Below are 25,522 nucleotides of genomic sequence, written 5' to 3'. Positions count from 1 at the left end.
AGCTGCCCTGAGTCTTTGGAGAAGGGCAGCATACAAATCTAATAAATAAGAAGAAAAAGTACCAGAGTGGCACAGTGGTTAGAGTGCAGTACTGCAAACTACTTCTACTCATCACCGGCTGCCAGCAGTTTGTCAGATCAAATCTCAGTGAGTTCAAAGTTGACTCAGCCTCCCATCCTTCCAAGGTTGATAAAATGAGGACCCAGATTTTTTGGGGCAACATGCTTACTCTCTGTAAACTGCTTAGAGAGGGCTGTAAAGCACTGTGAAGCGGTATATAAGTCTAAATGCTATTGTTATGGATGGGAAGGGATGAGATGGGTGGATGGAAGGATGAATGGATGAAGAGTGAGGATGGGATGGAATAGTTAAATAGATGGTCAGGTGTGTTGTCAGGATTAACAATCCTGGGCATAGTTCCCTCTAAGCTGAGCAGTGAGCAATCGCTCACTTAAAAATCATCATCAACTCAGAGTTTTCCAAACCTGCCCAGAAGCCGAGAGGGAAAGAGTGAGAGGGAAGGAGAGAGAGAGGAAGAGAGGAAGAGAGAGAAACAGATAGAAAAAAGAGAGGAAGGAAAAGAGAAAGAAAAAGAATGGGAGTAAGGAAGAGAGAAAGAAAATCAAAATCTAGTTTGAAACTAGCTCAACTATTTAAGTGGCATTTTGATATTGATAGAGTTGCCCTATTATGAGCTCACTGTTATAGACACACAGTACAGTATTTTATTTTGAAATTCTCTGAGGCAAAACAGGGTGGGTTTTTTATTTGTTTGTTTGTTTGTTTGTTTGTTTGTTTGTTTATTATTTCTGTGCCGCCCAATCCCAAAGGGATTGCCGCTCAGACACTATACTTTTCCGCCCCCCCCAAAAAAAAAAATTAGAGGGAACACTGATCCTGGGTGATATTTTATTTATTTATTTATTTATTTATTTATTTATTTATTTATTTATTTAATGTAATAATATAAGTAAAGAAACGAATAGAAGAAAATATATAAAAGTATAGGTGAACATATTTGAAAGGAAGAAAAGATAAATGAGATAAGGAAAGACAATTGGACAGGGGACGGAAGGCACACTGGTGCACTTATGCACGCCCCTTACTGACCTCTAAGGAACCTGGAGAGGTCAATCGTGGATAGTCTAAGGGAAAAATATTGGGGGTTAGGGGTTGACACTACTGAGTCAGGTAATGAGTTCCACGCTTCGACAACTCGGCTGCTGAAGTCATATTTTTTACAGTCAAGTTTGCAGCGGTTAATATTAAGTTTGAATCTGTTGCGTGCTCTTGTGTTGTTGCGATTGAAGCTGAAGTAGTCATTGACAGGTAGAACATTGCAGCATATGATCTTCTGGGCAATACTTAGATCGTGTTTTAGGCGACGTAGTTCTAAGCTTTCTAGACCTAGGATCGATAGTCTGCTTTCGTAGGGTATTCTGTTTCGAGTGGAGGAGTGAAGGGCTCTTCTGGTGAAGTATTTCATTGTATTATTGTACAAGGTAGAATGTAAGCATGCTAATGCTGAGTCATTGGGCGTGAACTGCAATGTGATTGGGCCAGAGCATTATAAGATGCAAATCAACTTCACCATGATTATCCTTGTGGTCGTCTGCTATTGGAACTGCACAAATATGGGCTCAAAATCCAATAGGTATAGGACACAACATTATAGCTTTGTTATTAAACATAAAATTGATTTTTAGAAACGGGGGGGTGGGATATCAAGTCAATACTACATGCAGTTCAACATTCCACCCAGCTGACTTATAAAGCTTTGGCCATTCAATACCATTTTAGTTTCACATCCGACTGAAAACCTTCCTCTCTTGGGTGCTGTGAGACTGAATGTGGTAGTGTAAAGGGGACATGAAACTCTGTTCAGACTTTGCCAATCTTCCCGCAATATAAGCTGAGCCATTATTGAAGAAATCAATCCATCACAAAGGGGAATCTTGAGGAAAGGTAGCAGTTCTATTGGGATAAAATGAGGGCTTTGATCCATATCAGCAAGATTGCCTTGTCAGAACTTTTTTCTCAAGTGGGAATTATCCTCTAGATAAGGTATTAGGCGAGATAAAAGTAGCTGCAACTGATGTGGTAGGAAAACTGCAAGCTTTTGATGTGGACACGAAAATGTCCCTGGATTATATTTTCACACCGACAGCACTTAGTATGTAAGAATAAGAGAAGAACTATGTTGGATCAGCCAAAGATAAGATTGCCCCTGTATTTAATTCTTCAAACTGGTCCAGATTCCTCTGGGATTTATTTACTTGTTTGTTTGTTTGTTTATTAGGGGTGGTGATTTCTGACAGTCTCAAAATGGGTGAGCAGTGTGGTCGGGTAGTAGGAAAAGCAAGTAGGATGCTTGGCTGCATAGCTAGAGGTATAACAAGCAGGAAGAGGGAGATTGGGATCCCACTGTATAGAGCGCTGGTAAGACCACATTTGGAATACTGTGTTCAGTTATGGAGACCTCACCTACAAAAAGATATTGACAAAATTGAACGGGTCCAAAGACGGGCTACAAGAATGGTGGAAGGTCTTAAGCCTAAGACGTATCAGGAAAGATTTAATGAACTCAATCTGTATAGTCTGGAGGACAGAAGGAAAAGGAGGGACATGATCAAAACATTTAAATATGTTAAAGGGTTAAATAAGGTTCAGGAGGGAAGTGTTTTTAATAGGAAAGTGAACACAAGAACAAGGGGACACAATCTGAAGTTAGTTGGGGGAAAGATCAAAAGCAACGTGAGGAAATATTATTTCACTGAAAGAGTAGTAGATCCTTGGAACAAACTTCCAGCAGACGTGGCTGGTAAATCCACAGTAACTGAATTTAAACATGCCTGGGATAAACATATATACATTGTAAGATGAAATACAGGAAATAGTATAAGGGCAGACTAGATGGACCATGAGGTCTTTTTCTGCCGTCAGACTTCTATGTTTCTATTATTTATTTATTTGTTTTATTTGTTTGTTTTGTCCAATACACAATAATACACAATGAGGGCTATAGAGGATATAATCAGGTAGAATGTTGCCATATCTGGATCTGGTTGCCATAACTGAGACATGGTTTAAGGATTCCAATGAATGGGAAATATCCATACCAGGATATACACTGTATAGGAAGGATAGAATAGAGAGAAGGGGAGGTGGAGTAGCCATTTATGTTAAAGAAAGTCTAAAAACAATACTAATTCAAAATACATGTAAAGATCTGGAGACCCTCTGGATTTGCATGCAAAATAAAGACGGTTCTGTCATTAGAATTGGGGTGATCTATAGGCCTCCAGGGCAATCTGAGGAACATGACAACAAGATGGTGGATGAGATTACCCTAATGGCAGTAAAGGGAGATATTGTGGTTATGGGTGATTTCAACATGCCTGATGTTGACTGGAATATCCCCAGTGCCCTTACATGCAAAAGTAAGAATATAGTAGAGGCCTTTACAGGAGCAGCTATGGCACAGCTAGTTAAGACACCAACTAGAGGGGAGAATATTCTAGATTTAGTTTTTACAAATGGGAATCGGGTTTCAGAGGTCAAGGTGGGAGAAAATTTAGGTTGCAGCGACCATCTATGTTTGTGGTTTGATGTAAAAACTGATTGTGAGCAATCCTATACTGCAACCAAAGTATTGGATTTCAGAAAAACAAATTTTAATGCAATGGGGGAATATTTAAATAATGAATTAAAGGGGAGGGATAAAATGGCAGGAGCGAGCACCCAGTGGACTGTATTAAAAAAGGCCATCTTAAAAGCCACAAGACTTTATGTAAAGCAAGTAACTAAAGGTAAAAGGAAGAAGAAACCGCTATGGTTTAGCAATGATGTAAGGGCTATAGTCAATGAAAAAAAGGCTGCCTATAGGAGGTATAAAGAGTCTGGAAGTATAGCTGATAGAGAGGTGTATAAAATGAGACAGAAGGAGGCGAAACAGATAATATATGCTGCTAAAGCCTCAAAAGAGGAAGAAATAGCAAAATCTGTAAAGAAGGGGGATAAAACCTTCTTCAGATATATTAGTGATAGGAAGAAGAAAAACTGCAGCATCACAAAGCTTAGTACCGGGAATAATACATGCATTAATGGGAATAAGGAGATCGCTGACCATTTCAATAGCTACTTCTGTTCAGTTTTCTCAAAGGACACCTTACAAAATAATACTATAGAGGGATATAGCATTGCTTCCAGCTGTACGGATTCAGCTCCAGTGATCTTAGAAGCCGATGTCTTAGAAGAACTTGAAAGATTAAAGATAAATAAGGCAATGGGTCCAGATGGCATCCATCCCAGAGTTCTTAAAGAACTCAGATCTGTCATTGCTACCCCCCTGACTGATTTGTTTAACCAATCCCTGTTAACAGGAGATGTTCCTGAGGATTGGAGAATGGCCAGTGTTGTGCCTATCCACAAGAAGGGCAGTAGAGAAGAAGCTGGAAACTACAGGCCAGTTAGCTTGACATCAGTTGTAGTTAAAATGATGGAGACTCTACTCAAAAAGAGGATAAATCAGCATCTAAAAAACAATAACTTATTGGACCCAAATCAGCATGGCTTTACTGAAGGCAAATCGTGTCAGACTAATCTCATTGAGTTCTTTGACTATGTCACAAAGGTGTTGGATCAAGGTGGTGCCGTGGATATTGCCTATCTGGACTTCAGCAAAGCCTTTGATACGGTTCCACATAAAGAGCTGATAGATAAATTAGTGAAGATTGGACTTAATCCCTGGATAGTTCAGTGGATTTCAAGCTGGCTGAAGCATAGACATCAGAGAGTTATTGTTAATGGCGAGTATTCTGAGCAGAGACAGGTTACAAGCGGTGTGCCACAAGGGTCTGTTCTGGGTCCTATTCTTTTTAATATGTTTGTGAGTGACATAGGGGAAGGTTTGGTAGGGAAGGTTTGCCTATTTGCCGATGACTCTAAAGTGTGCAATAGGGTTGATATTCCTGGAGGGGTCTGTAATATGGTAAATGATTTAGCGTTACTAGATAAATGGTCAAAGCAATGGAAACTGCAGTTTAATGTTTCCAAATGTAAAATAATGCACTTGGGGAAAAGGAATCCTAAATCTGAGTATTGCATTGGCAGTTCTGTGTTAGCAAAAACTTCAGAAGAGAAGGATTTAGGGGTAGTGATTTCTGACAGTCTCAAAATGGGTGAGCAGTGTGGTCGGGCAGTAGGAAAGGCAAGTAGGATGCTTGGCTGCATAGCTAGAGGTATAACAAGCAGGAAGAGGGAGATTGTGATCCCCTTATATAGAGCGTTGGTGAGACCACATTTGGAGTACTGTGTTCAGTTCTGGAGACCTCACCTACAAAAAGATATTGACAAAATTGAACGGGTCCAAAGACGGGCTACAAGAATGGTGGAAGGTCTGAAGTATAAAACGTATCAGGAAAGACTTAATGAACTCAATCTGTATAGTCTGGAAGACAGAAGGAAAAGGGGGGACATGATCGAAACATTTAAATATGTTAAAGGGTTAAATAGGGTTCAGGAGGGAAGTGTTTTTAACAGGAAAGTGAACACAAGAACAAGGGGACACAATCTGAAGTTAGTTGGGGGAAAGATCAAAGGCAACATGAGAAAGTATTATTTTACTGAAAGAGTAGTAGATCCTTGGAACAAACTTCCAGCAGACGTGGTTGGTAAATCCACAGTAACCGAATTTAAACATGCCTGGGATAAACATATATCCATTGTAAGATAAAATACAGGAAATAGTAAAAGGGCAGACTAGATGGACCATGGGGTCTTTTTCTGCCGTCAGTCTTCTATGTTTCTATGTTTCTATGTTTCTTCTAATGTATTAAGAGATAATAAAGGAGTGAAATATAACTATGAGAGAATAGCAGAAAAAGATATAGGGATAGAAGAGAAAATATATGAGATATAGGAGAGACAATAGGACTGGGGACAGTAGGCACTCTGGTGCACTTATGTACACCCCTTACTGACCTCTTAGGAACTTGGTGAGGTCAACCGTGGATAGTCTAAGGGTAAAGTGTTGGGGGTTAAGGGATGATACTACAGAGTCCGGTAGAGAATTCCACGCTTCGACAACTCGATTATTAAAGTCGTATTTTTTACAGTCAAGTTTGGAGCGGTTAATATTAAGCTTGAATCTGTTGTGGGCTCTTGTGTTGTTGTGGTTGAAGCTAAAGTAGTCTTTGACAGGCAGGACGTTGCAGCATATGATCTTGTGGGCAATACTTAGATCATGTTTGAGGCATCTTAGTTCTAAGCTTTCTAGACCCTGGATTGTAAGTCTAGTTTCATAGGGTGTTCTGTTACGGGTAGAGGAGTGAAGAGCTCTTCTGGTGAAGTATCTCTGGACATTTTCGAGGGTGTTAATGTCAGAAATGCGGTATGGGTTCCAAACAGATGAGCTATATTCTAGGATGGGTCTGGCGAAAGTTTTATAAGCTCTTGTAAGTAGTGTAAGATTGCCAGAGCGGAAGCTACGTAGGAATAGATTAACAACTCTTAAAGCCTTCTTGGTGATGTTGTTGCAATGGGCTTTGGCACTGAAGTCTTTAGTTATTAATACTCCAAGGTCCTTGACCAAGTGGGGATTATTATTAGAGTTGGAAGGGACCTGCAGGTCATCTAGTGCAACCCCTTGCTCAAGCAGGAATCCTAAACTACCCCACTCAGATGGCAATCCAATCTCTTCAATGTGTCGAGTGTTGAGGCGTTCACAACCTCCCCTGTCAAGCCATTCCACTGGTTGCAAAAAAACCAGCACAATGGACAAACAGGAAGTCTGTTTTTCTGAACTTCCTGTTTGCCTGTTTGCCCGTTTTTTCACTGTCCTGGGCTTCAGTGAGGCCTGGGTGGGGGTGGGGATGGGGGAGGATTGTGCGCATCCACTGGGGCAGTGGAAAGGGGTTGTGCATGCAAGGAGGGCAGGGAAGGGGTGTGGGCACTTGCACACATGCTAACGCATGCACACACACACACCTTTTTGGCATGTGAACAGGGGTGGGCTACTGCCCGGATGGGGGCAACACAGTAGGGTAGCAAAAATGGAGCTCCACCCCAGAGCACCCAATTTGCACTGAAAGATTTATTTTATTTTATTTATTTTGTCAAACAATTATAGGGTAGTAATTTGTACAAATAAAACATTAGATAAGTCAGGATAAAAAGAAGCGGTAGAAGACAACAGGACAGGGATGGTAGGCTTATGCACGCCCCTTACAGACCTCTTAGAAAGGGGGAAAGGTCGATTGTAGATAGTCTAAAGTTAAAGGTTTTGGGGTTAGGAGTAGAAACCACAGTTAGGTAGTGCATTCCAGGCGTTGATTACTCTGTTGCTGAAGTTGTATTTTTTGCAGTCTAGTTTGGAGTGGTTGCATTTAGTTTAAATCTATTTCGTGCGTGTGTGTTGTGGTGGTTGAAAGTGAAGTAGTCATTAACAGGTAGAACATTTTGGTATATGATTTTATGAACTATAGTTAAGTTACAACTGAGACGATGGAGTTGTAAGTTTGTCTAATCAAAGAATTTCAAGTCTGGCAGAATAAGGTATTTTGTTGTGAGAAGAGGAGTGGAGGACTCTTCTTGTGAAATATTTCTGGACTCTCTCAATTGTGTTGATGTCAGATATGCAGTGTGGGTTCCATACAGGTGAGCTGTATTCTAGGATTGGATTCTAGGATTGGATTCTAAGATGTTGAAAGAAAATGCAGAGCGTCCTGCATAAGCCACACCCACAGTGCAACGATATAGCCAAGAAGGCTTCAAGAGTTGTAAACCTAATCCTACGTAGCTTCTGCTCTGGCAATCTCACACTACTTACCAGAGCTTAAAAAACTTTTGCCAGACCCATCCTCGAAGACAGCTCATCTGTTTGGAACCCATATCGCATCTCAGACATTAACACCGTTGAAAATGTCCAAAGATACTTCACCAGAAGAGCCTTTCACTCCTCCACTCGAAATAGAATACCCTACGAGACTAGACTTTCAATCCTGGGCCTAGAAAGCTTAGAACTAAGACGCCTTAAACAAGATCTAAGTATTGCCCACAAGATCATATGCTGCAACGTCCTGCCTGTCGGCAACTACTTCAGCTTCAACCACAACAACACAAGAGCACACAACAGATTTAAACTTAATATTAACTGCTCCAAACTTGACTGTAAAAAATATGACTTCAGTAACAGAGTTGTTGAAGCGTGGAACTCATTACCGGACTCAATAGTGTCATCCCCAAACCCCCAACACTTTACCCTTAGATTATCTACGGTTGACTTATCCAGATTCCTAAGAGGTCAGTAAGGGGCGAGTAAAAGTGCACTAGAGTGCCTTCCATCCCCTGTCCTATTGCTCTCCTATATCTCCTATACCTTTCTTCTATTCCCATATCTCTTCTTCTATTCTTTCATTGATATGTTCTATTACTATACCTTCTTTTCTATTATTTCTATAGATATATTTTACTATGAGTATCTCCTCTATAACCTTCATCATGTATTTTACTATGTGTATACAGATATATACCCACTAAAACTCTCATTGTGTATTGGACAAAATAAATAAATAAATAAAATAAATAAAAGTGTGACAGTAAAACCTTTGGTAGCCCTTCACTGCACGCGAACCAAAAAAGGTTCACCATCACTGGTATAGGGCCTCCAACATCCTTTCCAACTTTATTTTGCATCTTTTATGTAGTTTCCATCCTAAGCTCTTCTACTGTTGAAACAAGCATGCCGAGAGGCATCTATGATGTACAGTTCCAATTTTATTTTCCACCGCAACAAGAACTGTTCCCTCTGTGGCAGAAGGTACTTATCTCCATCACAAGACTTGCATAAATCAGGCAGGGTGGGGAAAGGTTCATTTGACAAGGTCTGAGTGAATTCCCCAAGCATGGAACAGAGGTGCTCTGCGGCCCCCTAAAACATTATATGAATGTTGCAAGGAATATAGAAACGAATTTGAAGGAGAGATGCACTCTGTTGTTGTTTGCCTTTTCCCAGGCATAACAACTAGAGGATAACTTATTCCTTGTAGCTAAAAATGCCCTTAGAACTCAAAGCCAAAAACAAAAGACAATTCAAAGCTCACCTTACTTATTTGCATTATCTGCACTGCTTAAGTAACTACGATGATTGTTTCCAAATTAGGAGTCACTAGGAGAGGTTCTTCTAAGCTTTTGGAGATATAATCCAAAAACATAAAGCCAAGTGGCTGAGGGCACCAGCATTGTCTGAAGACATTTACGTGGTCATGTGCCCAGCATGACAATATGCCGAGATATATGGAATGCTGTTACCTTCTCGCCAAAGTGCCTCTATTCACATTTGCATGCTTTCTTTTTTTAAAAAAAAAATGTTTTTATTAAGTAGTTTTAAAAATTACATGTATAACACACACAAACATGAACACATTAAAAAAAAAATTACAGACCCATACAGAAGACAGGACAAACTTAACAAACCCCATAATTCAATGTCACAAAATTTACCATTTATTCTTCACTAATAATAATAATAATAATTGATCATAATAATTTATTAGATTTGTATGTCGCTCTTCTCCATAGACTCGGGGCGTAGACACTCCATAGATACTAAGCAGTCAATCATATCATTGTATTTCTATATATCACTATTACTCTCATCTTACTTAGAGAAAAAGAAAGAAAAAAATACATTGTTTAAAAAGCCTTCTTATATTCATTAGTTTATTTATTTATTTGTTTGTTTGTTTTTTTATTTGTTTATTTAGTTCAATACATAATACACTTTGAAGAGAATAGATATTTAGTAATATAACTAAATAAATGAATAGAAGAAAAGATATAAAAGTATAGGTGAACAAATTTGAAAGGAAGAAAAGATAAACGAGATAAGTCAAGAGCTACCTGTATATTTGAAATTGAAGAAGCCTTTGTCTTCTGATATCTCAGAAAATAATGGGGTATTAAAAAGTGAGGGTACTAAAAAGTGAGCTCATAGTGGTTCATTCCATATTAAGTTATAAAACTTCTGTCTTTAAATCTAATTATTTCAGCCAATTCTGGATAGTTCTTTGCAAGATTGCATATATCCTTCTTTTAAGAAGTCTCCTAACATTTTACTTGCAGTAAGCTATTCTCTCTTAAAAGCCTTCCAGCAATGTTTCCTTTGCTACCTTCAGTGCCAGAATTAACTATGCTATTCCGGCTTCTTGAAAGGTGATCTAATAAGTATCAGAGACTGCTAACTTAATCATTACTGATCCATTCGAATGTGACACTAGCAAGTTTATATCAAGCCATAGATTCATATGAGGAAGGCTTGGAGGTCAGGGAGAAAGAGTCCTCGGAGAGGGGCGGCATAGAAATAATAATAATAATAATAATAATAATAATAATAATAATAATAATAATGGTAGCACTGGAACTTGTGCCGAAACTACCATTTACCAGTGGCAAAGAACTGGTGGCATCGTAAGCCCGAAAAAGTGGTTGAAAATGAGCAAGCAAAACTACTGTGGGACTTCCGACTTCAGACTGACCGAATTCTGAAGCATAACACACCAAACATTGTGATCGTGGAGGGGGAAAAAAGTATGGATCATCGACATCGCAATCCCAGGGGACAGCAGAATTGAGGAGAAGCAGCTAGAGAAATTAGTGAAATACCAAGATCTAAAAATCGAGCTGCAACGACTCCGGCATAAGCCAGTGAAAGTGGTCCCAGTGGTACTTGGCACGCTGGGCGCAGTACCAAAGGATCTCAGCGGACATTTGAAAACCATCGGAATTGACAAAATCTCCATCTGTCAATTGCAAAAGGCCGCTTTACTGGGATCGGCAAACATAATTCGCCACTACATCACGCAGTCCTAGGTGCTTGGGAAGCGCCCGACTGGTGATGAAATATGAAATCCTGCATAGTGATCTCGTTTGCTGCGTTGTACTGACATAATAATAATAATAATAATAATAATAATAATAATAATAATAATAATAAACAACCAATAATAATAAACTCTCTCCAAATAAAGTTTTTTAAAAGCCCTAACTAGGGGATACAATAATGTGTTGAAGTTGACCAGACTAAGGACGGTAGCCAAATGAGTATCTGGTAAGCAGATTCTTTTCCCTATTTCCCTCCCCCAAAACTAAGATGTGTCTTATACTGCGAAAAAAAATGGTATCTGAACTTTCCCTGTGAGGTCATGTATTGGCTTGGCATCCGGGATCTTCAATAGGCCTACAACACCAAGTTCTACGTCATGATGTTGTTAATGTCTTGTTTCACTTTCTCAAAACGTCGCTACAGAGCACTGCACACCAAGACAACTAGACACAAGAACAGGTTTTTTCCGAACCCCATCACTCTACTAAACAAATAATTCCCTAAAACACTGTCAGACTTTCTAATAAATCTGCACTTCTATTCTACTAGTTTTTCTCATCATTCCTATCACCCATTTCCTCCCATGTTGACTGTATGACTGTAACTTGTTGCTTATATCCTAAGATTTTTATTAATATTGCTTCTTCATTGCTTATTTGACCCCTATGACAATCATTAAGTGTTGTACCACATGATTCTTGACAAATGTATATTTTCTTTTATGCACTCTGAGAGCATATGCACCAAGACAAATTCCTTGTGTGTCCAATCACACTTGGCCAATAAAAATTCTATTCTATTCTATTCTAAAGGCTGTAAGGGTCCAGAGGGATTAAATAGACTCTGGTCTAATCCTAACAAGGCTAAGTGTCACAGGGTATACAGGATCTACAACTCTGGTCACTTTTCATCTTCATGCTTGGAAAGAGTCACTATGGTGGTCACTATGACCAAGAAAGCTTTTTCACCCATTCATCTTGTACATCAGTTGCATCCATTCTTAAACCAAGTGGCTCTTCCAATGATTATTTGTCTCTCAGTCTACTCACAAATGAATTGTTACAGTGTGCCTCTCTGTGAAGAAGCTACCTTGAACACAACTCAGTGGCATATTTAATTGGTCTAAAAGCCTTGCGTTCAGTTCCCAATGCAGGGTGTATTTTTTTAAACAATGTCTCACCATTCATCTTTTGTGTTTCCGTGAATTTATACAGACAGTCAATAGATAACATACAAAGGCCTTTTACTGCATCAGCAGTAAAAGTAAGGTAATTGGAGTTTTAGTTTTGATTTTTGGACAAAATAATATCCCCTTCTCACTGGAAGAGAAATCATTAGCGTTTGCTGCTCATAATTGTTCAAGACTTTTCAAACTTCAGTATCCTTCAGATAAGGCGGGATAAAACTCCCGAGTTCTTAAATTTGCAATACCAATCCAGTTGCAAAGTGCCAGGTTTGAGAAGATTCCTCAAAATGCCACTCTTGTTTTTTTCTAGTTTCAACTAGCTAGTCAAAAAACAGCCCAACGTTGTTGCTGGAAAGAGCCTTTATTAAGTTGATTTAAGATTGAATAATAGTCTTTGAAGGTGATTAAGATTCAATCACAAAACAAGAGCATGCAACAGATTCAAACTTAATATTAACTGCTCCAAACTTGACTGTAAAAAATACGACTTTAGTAATCGAGTTGTTGAAGTATGGAACTCATTACAAGATTCTGTAGTGTCATCCTCTAACCCCCAAACTTTTACCCTTAGACTATCCACGGTTGACCTCTCCCGATTCCTAAGAGGTCAGTAAGGGGCGTGCATAAGTGCACCAGCGTGCCTTCCATCCCTTGAGATCTCTCCCCATATGTGTCTTCAGTTAGCCACATTCCCTGGAAAATTACTCTAAAATCCCATTGGACTCTTGGTTTAGGGCTTCCAATGGATGCCCTAATGAAATCATGAGCTTTTAGCTAAGTTTCAAAAGAAATGCAGTTATTTATTAGGAGCAACATGTCAGCACGTACCCAAGTGATGTCAGCTCTGCTCCCCATAATTTACGGCCCAATTATGACCCTATTCCCCCCCTCCTCCCAGGGAGTGTCATAAATTATATTTTCCAATGGAGCACTTTCATGGACTGTAGAGAACATGCCTGCCCATCACGCTCTGATAACCTGAGATACAGCTTTGAAAAAGATATGTGTGGAATGTGCTTCTGGTTGTAGCTGCCATATTGCTTCATCATTCCCCCCCCTCCCCTCCTGCCTATGGCAACTCTAGAGTAGGCCAGGAATGCTTTATGAGTTGACAACTACCATATTTTTGGGGGTATAAGTCACACCTTAGTTTTGAGGGAGGAAATCTGCTTACCAGGTATTCATCTAGCTAGAATCATTAGTCTGGTCAGCTTCAGCACATTATTTTATCCCCTGGTTAGGGCTTTAACTTTATTCGGAAAGAGTAACAATGAAAGAAGGCCAGTAAGAACTGGGAACATTTTTAGCACCTGGTTAGGGCTGGAAAGAAACATTCAGAGCAAGTTAGACCAATTTTAAAAAAAACCTACAAAGACTTAGGGCTTGGAAAATATTCTTCGCAGAGAATAACAATGAAAGAGCTTGCAAGCAGGTAAGAGCTGGGAACATTGTTAGCACCTGGTTAGGCCTGGAAAGAAACTTATTTGGAGCAAGTTAGAGCAATGAAAAACTCTGCAAAGACTTTGGGCATGGAAAACTTTATTTGCAGAGAGAAACAATGAAAGAGCCTGCAAGATAAGAGCTGGGAAAATTGTTAGCAGCTAGTTAGGGCTGAAAAAAAGGCTACATTCAGAGTATAAGCCGCACCCAAATTATCAGCCTCTTTTAGGGAGGAAAAGGGTGTATTTTATACTCCCAAAATATGGTAACTAGTCAAGGAACAGGCCTGACTTAGCACACAATATCACACAAAGCATCTACAGAACTACAACTTCTTCCTTATAAAACCAATCCAGCATTCTGGTCAATACCTAAACAAACATAAGACCGTAGAATACTGAGCGATCATGTCTCTCCCATGCCTCTGTTTGATTTCAGGAAGTTGATTATGAGATGAACCGAGCTTTTGTGTTGACGGTGATGGTCTCCAATCAAGCTCCCCTTGCCAGCGGGATCCAAATGTCCTTCCAGTCTACAGCCGGAGTCACCATTTCAGTCACTGATGTCAATGAGCCGCCCCACTTCCCAACGAACCGCAAACTCATCCGGCTGGAGGAGGGTGTGCCTACGGGGACAGCCCTGATGACTTTTTCAGCAGTGGATCCTGACCGCTTCATGCAACAAGCTATCAGGTATGATGGTGGAAGGTAGAATTTTGGAGGTTGTCAACCTCTGAATACCTGTGAACCACATTAACCAGAAAGGATGGTAAAATAAGATTGTGCAGTATGATCGCTTTTATTATTATGGCTTTTAAATCTCGTTTTTTAACTTTATTGGATTTGTATTCTATGTATTGTAGTGTTGTTGTTGTGAGCCACCCCGAGTCTTCGGAGAGGGGCGGCATACAAATCTAATAAATCTTAAAATCTTAAAGTGGAACCATGGTAAACACGTGTATTGGATTTGGGTTGGGTTTTTAGATAAGAGACTTACAGAAGTCAATATTTGTAGCCTAGGTGTCAGGCCAAAAGCCATCATCTGGAGTTGGCCTGCCATAGTAGCACAGCAATAGAGAAACAGGAGGGGTGAGAAAGAGAGAAGCTAAATTTATTTTATTTATTTTTATTTATTAGATTTGTATGTCGCCCTTCTCCGAAGACTCGGGGCGGCTAACAACAATAAAGAAGACAATGTAACAAATCTAATATTAAAAAATAATCTAAAAAACCCCAATTTAAAGAACCACTCATACATACAAGCATACTATGTATAAATTCTATAAGCCTAGGGGGAAGGGAAAATTTCAATTCCCCCATGCCTGACGACAGAGGTGGGTTTTAAGGAGCTTGAGAAAGGCAAGGAGGGTGGGGGCAACTCTGATGGGGGGAGCTGGTTCCAGAGAGTCGGGGCCGCCACAGAGAAGGCTCTTCTCCTGGGTCCCGCCAAATGACATTGTTTAGTCGACGGGACCCGGAGAAGGCCAACTCTGTGGGACCTAACCGGTCGCTGGAATTTGTGCGGCAGAATACCCAACAAATTCCTTTACACAGAGTCCAAGGTCAACTGAACAAATGAGAAAGTCAGTGAATCCCTGCATCGGATTGGACCACGTGATTACACTTGTGGGTGTAGGGATGTGAGATGAACCTTAACCTGAGTTGACCAGATAGAATGTAGTGCTGGAATAGCAGTTACAAATCCAACATGGCTCTGCTACTAAATTGAACGTTGTGTGAGAGCACTGGAATGGAATGTGATTTATTTCTCAGGTGCTATTTGGTTCGCTGACACTAGGATTGAACTGCGGGGTTCTTGGTGCTCTCTAAGCTTGGTGGCTTTCTTGAAGACCTTTCATTACCAAACTAGGCAATATCATCAGTGCTAGTATGTTACCTTGTTTGGTAAATGCAGGGGTGGGCTACTCCCCGGATGGGGTGGAACGCAGTGGAGTAGCAAAAATGGAGCTCCACCCCAGGACACCCAATTTGTAGTGAAAGATGTTGAAAGAAAATGCATAAGCATTCAGATGGCTATCTAACTTTAAAAACAATAAGACAAAAACCAATCAAAATCTCTTAGTATAAATCAAAATAAAGTTATATATAACAGAAATTCGGACCAAAATCAATACAATTTCTGTCTGAGTTCAATCCACTTGATAATTACTAATAACTTACTAATATCATAACTCATAAATACTTCCTACTCACAAAAATAACAAACAGAAACAAACTAAGTCGTCATAACGCATATTCCTGCTAGTCTGCAGGTTCTACCCCCCTCTCTTTTTCTCTCTTTTCTTTCTTTCTCTTCGTTTCCTTTCCTCCTTCTTTTCTTTTCTTTCCCACTTCCAACTGCCTTTCTTTTCCACGTCACCTCTGAACTACTAAATACTACAGCTATAAGACTATGCAAATAAGAATATTAAATACATATGCAAATAAGAATATTAAATACAAAATACAGTGGTACCTCATCTTACGAACACCTCTTCTAACGAACTTTTCGAGATACGAACCCGGTGTTTAAGATTTTTTTATGAACCCAAGCAGCTGCTGCTGGGATGAAGGGGTTTCTTTTTCTTTAAGAAAGAAAAGAGAGGGACGGCTTGGAGGAGGAAAGATTTTGCAGAGAACAACGTGCTTGCAAAGGCACTGAAACGGTGTCTTTTGAAGAAAGAAAAGGGAGGGGCGGCTTGGAGGAGGAAAGATTTTGCCGAGAACAACATGCTTGCAAAGGCACTGAAACGGTGTCTTTTGAAGAAAGAAAAGGGAGGGGCGGCTTGGAGGAGGAAAGATTTTGCAGAGAACAACGTGCTTGCAAAGGCACTGAAATGGTGTCTTTTGAAGAAAGAAAAGGGAGGGGCGCCCCCCTTGCCTTTCTTCCTTCCCACTCACCCTTTAGTCTAGCTTGCTTCTTCCACCCGCCTCCTTTAGCTGCTCCTCCCTGCCCTCTGTTCACCTCCCTTCTAAAGTTTGGGATTTTCCTGAAGGATTTGCACGCATTATTTGCTTTTACATTGATTCCTATGGGAAACATTGTTGCATCTTACGAACTTTTCACCTTACGAACCTCCTCCTGGAACCAATTCAGTTCGTATGATGAGGTACCACTGTAGTTACTTATAGACAAATGTTTGGAATGTCTACACAACAATATATATGAGCTACTGTATAAAAAATATTGTTTACCCCATCCCCCTCCTACTTCTCTTTTTGTACTCCCATCCCCCTTTTCCCTTTTTTAATAATCCTAATAAAGTATATTTTTTAAAAAGAAAAGAAAAGAAAGAAAATACATAAGCCACACCCACAGTGTGGTAGTAAAAATTTGGTAGCCCTTCACTGGGTAAATGCAAGAAAACCACCAAACTCAGAGAAGAGATAAAGGACTTCCTTGGAGCCTACATTACAGCTTTGTCTGTTTACTGCCTTGACACAGTATGGAAGTGTGCTGTTGTTTTATTTAGCAACTGTGTTTGGAAAGGGATTTTGGAATTAAATAATTACTGAGATCCATTCTGCCTCATTTCTCACTGGCAAATCTGTATCAATGGAAACACCTGGCCATGCAAAATTCTGCCACAGGAAGGATCAACAGCTTGACGGTTAGGCTTCAATTTCATATGATCAGGGTTTTTTGGTTCAGTTCCTGACGTTGCCAGACAAATTTGGGCAAATTTCTGCTCAAAACCTAGATTGACAGGCAGTGTTGACACTCAGTTCTAGAATATGACTTCAGTAACCGAGTTGTCGAAGCGTGGAACTCATTACTGGACTCCATAGTGTCATCCTCAAACCCCCAACACTTTACCCTTAGATTATCTACGATTGACCCATCCAGATTCCTAAGAGGTCAGTAAGGGGCGAGTACAAGTGCATTAGAGTGCCTTCCGTCCCCTGTCCTATTGCTCTCTTATATCTATACATTTCTTCTATTCCTATATCTCTTCTTCTACTCTTTCATTGATATGTTCTATCACTATATATTCTTTTCTATTATTTCTTAGATATATTTTACTATGAGTATCTCCTCTATAACTTTCATCATGTATTTTACTATGTGTATATAGATATATACCCACTAAAACCCTCATTGTGTATTGGACTAAATAAATAAATAAATAAGTAAGTAAGTAAGTAAGTAAGTAAGTAAGTAAGTAAGTAAGTAAGTAAGTAAGTAAATAAATAAATAAATAAATAAATAAATAAATAAATAAATAAATAAATAAATAAATGGAGCAATGGTCAGGACTCAGCTAAGATAATAGGCTCTGTAGCAGTCAGAGGTTTCTGCAGTATTTGGTTAAAAAAAATATCAAGGCACTATTCCCAATGATGCACCTGCCTTTTTTTTAATGTGCATCACACACACACAATAAACAGAGCTTTCATTGCATCATCATGGCTGCGATCATGACTGTTTTGAACCCTGGTATGGGTTCAAATTCCATCTCCAAAAGGCATGAACCTGGGTTAAGATGCAGCTGCTTTAAAGGGTCACACACAAGTCCTACATTTCTGCTTCTATTGCTTGCCCGATAAAATGAATGCCAAGGTGGCTGATTCGTTATGCTCTACAATTTAAATGATTCCCATGTCCCCAAGCAAGCATTCATCTGATTCAGACGTTACATATTTGGATGTATGCGTAGATTTTTTTAAAAAAATCATAAATGAGCTATCCCTGAATTCTGCTTTTTTTTCCCAGCAAGTTACGGGTGTAGCTGTAAGCATAATCAGAGATCTGCCATATTTTGAACATTCAGTATATTTAAATCCCAGTTGGTTGTTTGGACCTGTACATTCAACATAATCTAGAACAGTGATGGCAAACCTTTTTTTTCCTTTGTAAGTGCCCACACCCATAATTCAATGCCAGTGGAGGGCAAAAATTGTGTCCCATGGCCCCCTGGAGGCACCCCGGAGGCCAGAAACAGCCCATTTCCCAACTTCTGGTGGACCCACTAGGCCTGTTTTTCACCCTACCCAGGCTCCAAAGACTTCCCTGGAGCTTGGGGAGGACATAGATGGCCTCCCCCATCCCCCCAGAGGCTCTCCAGAAAGAGAAAATGCTTTCCCAGAGCCCCCATGCGAGCCAAAAATCAGCTGGCCAGTGTGCACATGCTGCTGGAGCTGAGCTAGGGCAACAGTTCACGGGCCAGCAGATATGGCTCCGCATGCCACCTATGGCACTTGTTTTATATGTTCGCCATCACTGGCCTAGAGCAGTGTTGTCAAACCATATTTTCCTCAAATGCCAAAAGCATACGTGCCCATGCTCACACCTATATTTCAATCCCTCCCGCCACATGCCCCAACCCCTGCACAAAGTGTTCGGAAACTCCATATTGTGCAGAATGCAGCTGCGAGAGCTATCATGGGCTTTCCTAAATATGCCCATGTTATTCCAACACTCCGCAGTCTGCACTGGTTGCTGATCGGTTTCCGGTCACAATTCAAAGTGTTGGTTATGACCTATAAAGCCCTTCATGGCATCGGACCATAATATCTCCGTGACCGCCTTCTGCCGCACGAATCCCAGCGACCAGTTAGGTCCCACAGAGTTGGCCTTCTCCGGGTCCCGTCGACTAAACAATGTCGTTTGGCAGGACTCAGAGGGAGAGCCTGTCGGGATTAGGAGACCCCCTTACCTTAGACAAGGCGCTCAGCCCGTGAGGAGTGAGCCGGGAGCTTCCTGAGGTGCTGGATATTGAAGTACAGACAAGCATGTTCGAATGAACTAGTTACTTTTTATTAGAAAAGTATAAAAACAATAAATGTCTGAAGAGACATAGAAAAGCACATCCTCTGGCTAGGATGTATGGAGAAAAGATGTCCTCTAAATAAGGACCACCCTTCTTCTCCAAGAAGGGACAGGATGTGAGCAAACAGGTTACATCACACAGGAGGAGCTACCTTACTAGACAGAATTAACTCTCTAACTACTGGATGTTTCTTAATGTCATTGGGGGCTGGCAATTTCCAGCGTGACACCCCTTCTTTGTCAGTCATCAGAGACAAGAGGGACATCAGGACATCAAGACATCAATTCACTTAAGGCACAATTTGTTGGTGAGGTATTCATGTTGATCAGCTGGCAATGGCTTATTCAGCAAGTCAGCGATCTGCTCAGTAGTAGCCACATACTGAAATTTCACGAAACCATCTTTCACCTTCTCTCGGATATTTTGATACCGGATGTGAATGTGCCGTGAACGAGCTCCAACAAATTCAGCTTCAGCAATGAATGCAACTGAAACATTATCCTCCATAATAACAATTGGTGTCATAGGACCTTTCCAAATACTATCAATGAGAGGAAAAAGAGACATTAATGCATTACAGCAATCAGAAACACATGCATATTCAGATTCAGTTGAAGAGCAAGAAATAAACTTCTGCTGCCTAACTTTCCAAAAGAAAGGACAACCATTTAAAAACATGATATAACCAGAAGTACTTTTTCGTGTTTCTGTGTCACTTGCCCAGTCAGCATCAGCATAACAAATCACTTCAGGGTACCCAACATGATCTGGCTCAAGATACAGCTTCTTGCCTTTCGTGAGCTTCATGTATTTGAGCAGCTTCTTTATGCAAGACCAATGAAACGTGGTAGCCTTTCCAACGTATCTGGACAGTAGATTCACACTCAGTGAAATGTCAGGTCTCGTCCAGCTGCTGATGTACAATAGCGATCCAATCACTGACCGGTACAATGTTTTGTTCTCAAAATCAGGATACTCTTCTCGGGTTAACCTGTAAAAGTCAGTTTGCATAGGAGAACGACAAGTATGCGCATCAGACATGTTACAATTTTGCAAAAGCTGGTCAACCTTACTTTCTTGTGAAAGAGAGAACCCCTTCTCAGTTTTCTCAAACTGAACACCTAGATAATCATTGATATGCCCTAGGCTTTTCAAGGTGAAATGTTTCTCAAGGCCCTTAGCAAAAGTTTGACTAGTGCTTTCATTGAGACCTACATAAACAATATCATCAACATAAACAAGAACAATTTCATAAGTCTTACCTTGCCCTTTTGTGAACACGCATCCATCAGATTCGGACTTAATAAAGCCCATTGAATTTAGCTTTTGGGATAATAATTTGTACCAGCAGAGGGCGCTCTGTTTGAGGCCGTATAAAGACTTGCTCAGATACCAAACCTCTCCTTCTCGGTTCTGGAATCCAGGAGCACCCTTGACGTAGATCTCTTCATTCAGATCAGCGTTCAAATAGGCAGTCTCTACATCAAACTGGAAAACTTCTAAACCCAAAGCAATAGCAGTGATTAGGGCAATCTTGACACTTTCATTTCTGACTGTGGGTGAGTATGTGTCTGTGTAGTCTTCCGGATAAACTTGAGAAAATCCTTGAGCTACGAGTCTAGCTTTGTACAGCTTTTCTTCATTAGGCTTTTGTTTGACTTTATACACCCATCGTGTGCCAATAACTTTCTTCTTGTTAGGAGGCTCCACCTTCTGGAACACATTAAGTTTCTTTAAACAGTCCAGTTCGTGTTCCATAGCCTCATGCCATTTTTCTTGTTCAGAGTCAGGCAAAAGTTTGATCTGGTGAAAATGATCAGGTGGAAGTGTAAGATTGTTACACATGAAAAGATAAGGAGAGTCAGATACTTGCTGTGCAAATCTCTTTGGAGGAGTTCCTTTGGTAGTTCTCTTGGAACGTCTGGGAACGCTGGTCCATCCTTCATCATCATCTCCGCCTTCAAGTTCATCACCAGAGGTTTCCTCGGCAACTGTCGAAGGCTGTTCATCATCTGGAACATTCGGAATATCTGGCACAGATCCCTCGGCATCAGGACTCTGGACACTTTCCTTAGGGAAATAAACTGAAGTATCATTACTATGTATACTGGACCAATTTGTGTCTTCCTCAAATTTGGCTGAATTAGAAATGTAAACTCTGTGATGAGAGTCAGCAAATTTGTGGTACTTGGAGACTTCATCAAAGCCGATGAATCTCATTCTTTCTGACACAGGACCTCCTTTTCTTCTCTGTTCAACTGGAATGTTAACAGTGGCATAACAACCAAAAATGTAAATGTTTTGAATGTCAGGTTTCTTGCCATGGAGCAAGTAATAAGGAGTGTCTTGAATGACGCTACTCCATGTTCTGTTAACAATGTAATTAGCATACCTTAATGCTTCGCCCCAGTATGAAAAGTCCACGTTTGCATCCTCAATGAGACAACGAAACATTGTCTGCAGGATCGCGCTTCTGTGTTCGCATACATCGTTGTGCTGCTGCGCTCCTGATGATGAGGTCTGCCTTAGGATCCCATTCCTGGCCATCCATCCTTGGAACTCTTGTGACATAAGTTCGCCTCCACGATCACTTTGAATCCGCTCGATCCAGACGTCGTGTTGGGTAAGTATATCTGCAGCAAAGCCTTTAAAAGCCTCAAACGCCTCTGATTTTTGTTTTAAAGGAAAAACAAAGCCAAATCATGAGTAACTGTCAACTACAGTTAAGAAATACTTACGTTTACCAACAGTAGGCCGAAATGGACCGACAACGTCGGTATGGACCAATTCAAAGATGCGTGTACACTGGCGGACAGGAAATCTGGGGATTGTGAGATCCTGAAATTTGGCAGTGTTACAAATTCTACAATCAAGGTAAACTTTGCAAGCCCCATCAATTGTGAAACCATCAACATATTCAGACGTCTTTGCTAAAACGGGGTAAGAAGCATGCCCCAAGCGACGATGCCATCTGTGAATGCACCTGGAATGAAAAGATTTGTTTGTTAACATATGTTTAACATTTTTAACAGCATTAGGAACCTCAGGGGTTTCATTGGTTTTAGGAACCTTTGAACTAGCGGTGGCACCAGGGTTTCTCTCTGGACCTGTGCAATCGCCCTTTGGAACGCTTATACTTACACTACCTTTGCTGGCAGGTTTGGGTTGCAAATAAAAGACACCTTTGATGGGGATGGCAGTAGCAAGAAGTTTGCCATCCTTGATAATGTTGGTGTCAACAAGTTCATAGTTTATTACAACCTTCAATTCTTCTCTCAGGCAATATCCACTAAGGATGTTGTTCTTGGCAGTTGGAACGTAGAAAACATTTGAGATAAGGGAGTCCAGTTCTTTGACGAAGACTTTTCCTTTTCCTTCCACCTTGGAACGTAGATCACCAACTCCATACACTTCCTTGACATCTGTCGGGTGTAGCTCACTGAAGGATTCCTTCCGGTACGCGATGTGTGCCGCTGCTCCACTGTCTAGGGTCCATAACTCACGAATGTCGTAGAGTGGACTCTTGTCAGGAACAATGCTGAGGTGGATGGTACCAACATAAGTAGGTTTCTCATCTTTGGAGTCTTTGGGAGTTGACTTTGCAGCTCCAGAACTCTTTCCTCTGGATCCTTTCTTGTGTGCGCCTTTAGGCTGGGTTGGATAAGGTGGATGATCAGTCTCGCCAGACTTCACACTTTGCACATCAGGAGATTTGCGAGTGTCATCCTTCTTAAAAGGTTTCTGGCGTGAGTACTTTGGAGTACTTGTTTTCTGCTGACCGCCCTTGGCCAAGTTAGATTTAAATGCTGCTGACATAGGTCTAAGGCCAGTGTTCAGCAACTCTGCTTCTTCAGTTAGCATGTTACAGAGTCTCTGAGTAGATTTCTGGGCCATTGGGAGTATACTGAACTTGTAAATAACTTCCTTCCATTCAGGACCAAGAGAAGTTATAATAGCCGCATTTACTTGATTATCATCATAACGGTATCCTCTTTCTTCTAAATCTTTATGCATTGTAAGGAGTTTAGAAAGGTGAGGTGCAAGTTCGCCCCCTGTTGGAAGTTTAGTATTATTAAACTTGGCTATCAGTATGTAATTGCTTTCATCTGATATTGGCCTAAACATGCCATCTATTGACTGCAATATCTGAGCAGAAGTAATGTCATGTGTGTCATATCTCTGTGACAACTGTGAATCCATGCTCATGAGAATGAGTAGCTTGGCTTTTATGTCAGCTTCCCTTTCTTCTGCAGTCCAGCGCCTTACTGGGGGATTATGAGCAATCCCATCTATGTCATGAGCCAGTAGGTGCAAATTTATTCTGTGAAGCCACTTCCTATAATTGTGTCCATTAGGTAACAGCACAAACTCACCTTTCAGAACAGAGGAGGTGATGGTCTGCCTTGTTGATGCAGTCAGCTGGACCGCTTGGAGTTGTTGGGGTTGAGCCCCAACCCCTCCTGACAAACCTTGTGGCTGTACCACCTGGGGAAGTTGTGCAGGCATCTGCGGAATAAAAACTGGAGGTATCTGCGATGAAACAGAAGTACCTGGAACATATGGAACTTGTCTTTGCATTTCAGCAGCCATATCTGCCTGGGAAAGTCCCTGTCTGGCTTCTGGCAATGGTTTTTCCTTTCGGACGTTCCATCCACTAGTGGCCGCTGTTGCGTAACTTGCAGCAGTGGGGGAAAGCCCCCCTTCTCGGCTTGTACTTTTAAAGTGCAAAGGAACCATTTTTTTATCTTCGAGCTGGGTAGCCCTCCCTTCTTCGAAAGGAATGTGTTCTATGTGAGAGCGTGATGGGAAGAAATGTGTGACCACAGGAGGATTTACGATGTGCCCATGCGTATCTTGGGGTGAGTGGGAGGAATGGATTCCTTCTGTCTCTCCCTTTGGAGAATGAGCACGTGAACTACCTCTCAGGGACATAAACTCCATTTTTTCTGCAAGAAGTTTAAGCTGAAGTTTTTTCAGGGATCGTAATTCAGTCCTGGCTTCATTAGCCTTTTTTAAGTAACTGAAATAGATTTCTTGCTGCTCTATATTTTTCATTGTAGGAAGGTTATCAAAATGGAGACAGACTGATTCTAAGGAATGTATCTCCTTCTCATCCTTCTCAATGAGCTCTTCAATTTTCTGCAGGTTTAAGGAAGTTCCTTTTATTTTAGCAGAAGTGAGAGAGCTAAAATCATCTAGGTGCCTTGTCTTGGTTTGAGCCTTAACGTGGGTCCCGGATGATTGTGAGGGGAACAGAGTTAACGTCTCCTCCTCCTCATCTTCGCTAGGATTAATGGAAAGACTGCCGGAGGGCTCACCCTGGGTAGATTTACAATCCTTTTCCCTGGTTTCTACATCATCAATGAAGTAAGATTCACTTACGGTTTGATGAATGCAGGCGTCAGCTTGAAGAACTTCCTTCTCACCGTGCAGAGACATTGTAGGATTCCTTTTACAATCGGTTACACGAATTGTCTCCTTGAGTTGGGCCAACTGGTCACTCGTGAGGGAATCAACGTAGGACTGCGTGAGAGGATTACGTTTCTTTTTCGCTGGCATTCGGGAAAAATTCCTAGGAAGCTTACGGGGTGTAAGCGGGGTCTATTACTTCAATAACAACCGTGCTCGGCTACCATGTCGGGATTAGGAGACCCCCTTACCTTAGACAAGGCGCTCAGCCCGTGAGGAGTGAGCCGGGAGCTTCCTGAGGTGATGGATATTGAAGTACAGACAAGCATGTTCGAATGAACTAGTTACTTTTTATTAGAAAAGTATAAAAACAATAAATGTCTGAAGAGACATAGAAAAGCACATCCTCTGGCTAGGATGTATGGAGAAAAGATGTCCTCTAAATAAGGACCGCCCTTCTTCTCCAAGAAGGGACAGGATGTGAGCAAACAGGTTACATCACACAGGAGGAGCTACCTTACTAGACAGAATTAACTCTCTAACTACTGGATGTTTCTTAATGTCATTGGGGGCTGGCAATTTCCAGCGTGACAGAGCCTTCTCTGTGGGGGCCCCGACTCTCTGGAACCAACTCCCCCCCAGATATCAGAGTTGCCCCCACCCTCCTTGCCTTTCGTAAGCTCTTAAAAACCCACCTCTGTCATCAGGCATGGGGGAATTGAAATATTCCCTTCTCCTAGGCTTATAAAATTTATGTATGGTATGACTGTATGTATGATCTCTTAAATTGGGGTTTTTAGATTTTTTAATATTAGATTTGTTTACGTTGTCTTTT

General features: G+C 40.9%; 1 protein-coding gene across 1 annotated transcript in view; it reads left to right on the top strand.

Annotated features, from left to right (window-relative positions):
- CDH4 (cadherin 4) overlaps window positions 1-25,522 on the top strand; it is a 784,771-nt gene that overhangs the window by 709,307 nt on the left and 49,942 nt on the right. Inside the window, exon 10 of the mRNA XM_070744288.1 lies at window positions 13,947-14,200. Within this exon, the coding sequence (XP_070600389.1) occupies window positions 13,947-14,200 (254 nt within the window). The remainder of the gene's footprint in view (window positions 1-13,946; window positions 14,201-25,522) is intronic.

The sequence above is a fragment of the Erythrolamprus reginae genome, chromosome 3 (assembly GCF_031021105.1).
Source record: "Erythrolamprus reginae isolate rEryReg1 chromosome 3, rEryReg1.hap1, whole genome shotgun sequence".
Classification (NCBI taxonomy): domain Eukaryota; kingdom Metazoa; phylum Chordata; class Lepidosauria; order Squamata; family Dipsadidae; genus Erythrolamprus; species Erythrolamprus reginae.
The sequence above is the reverse complement of the archived record's forward strand: the minus strand, read 5'-3'. Positions and strand labels throughout refer to the sequence as shown.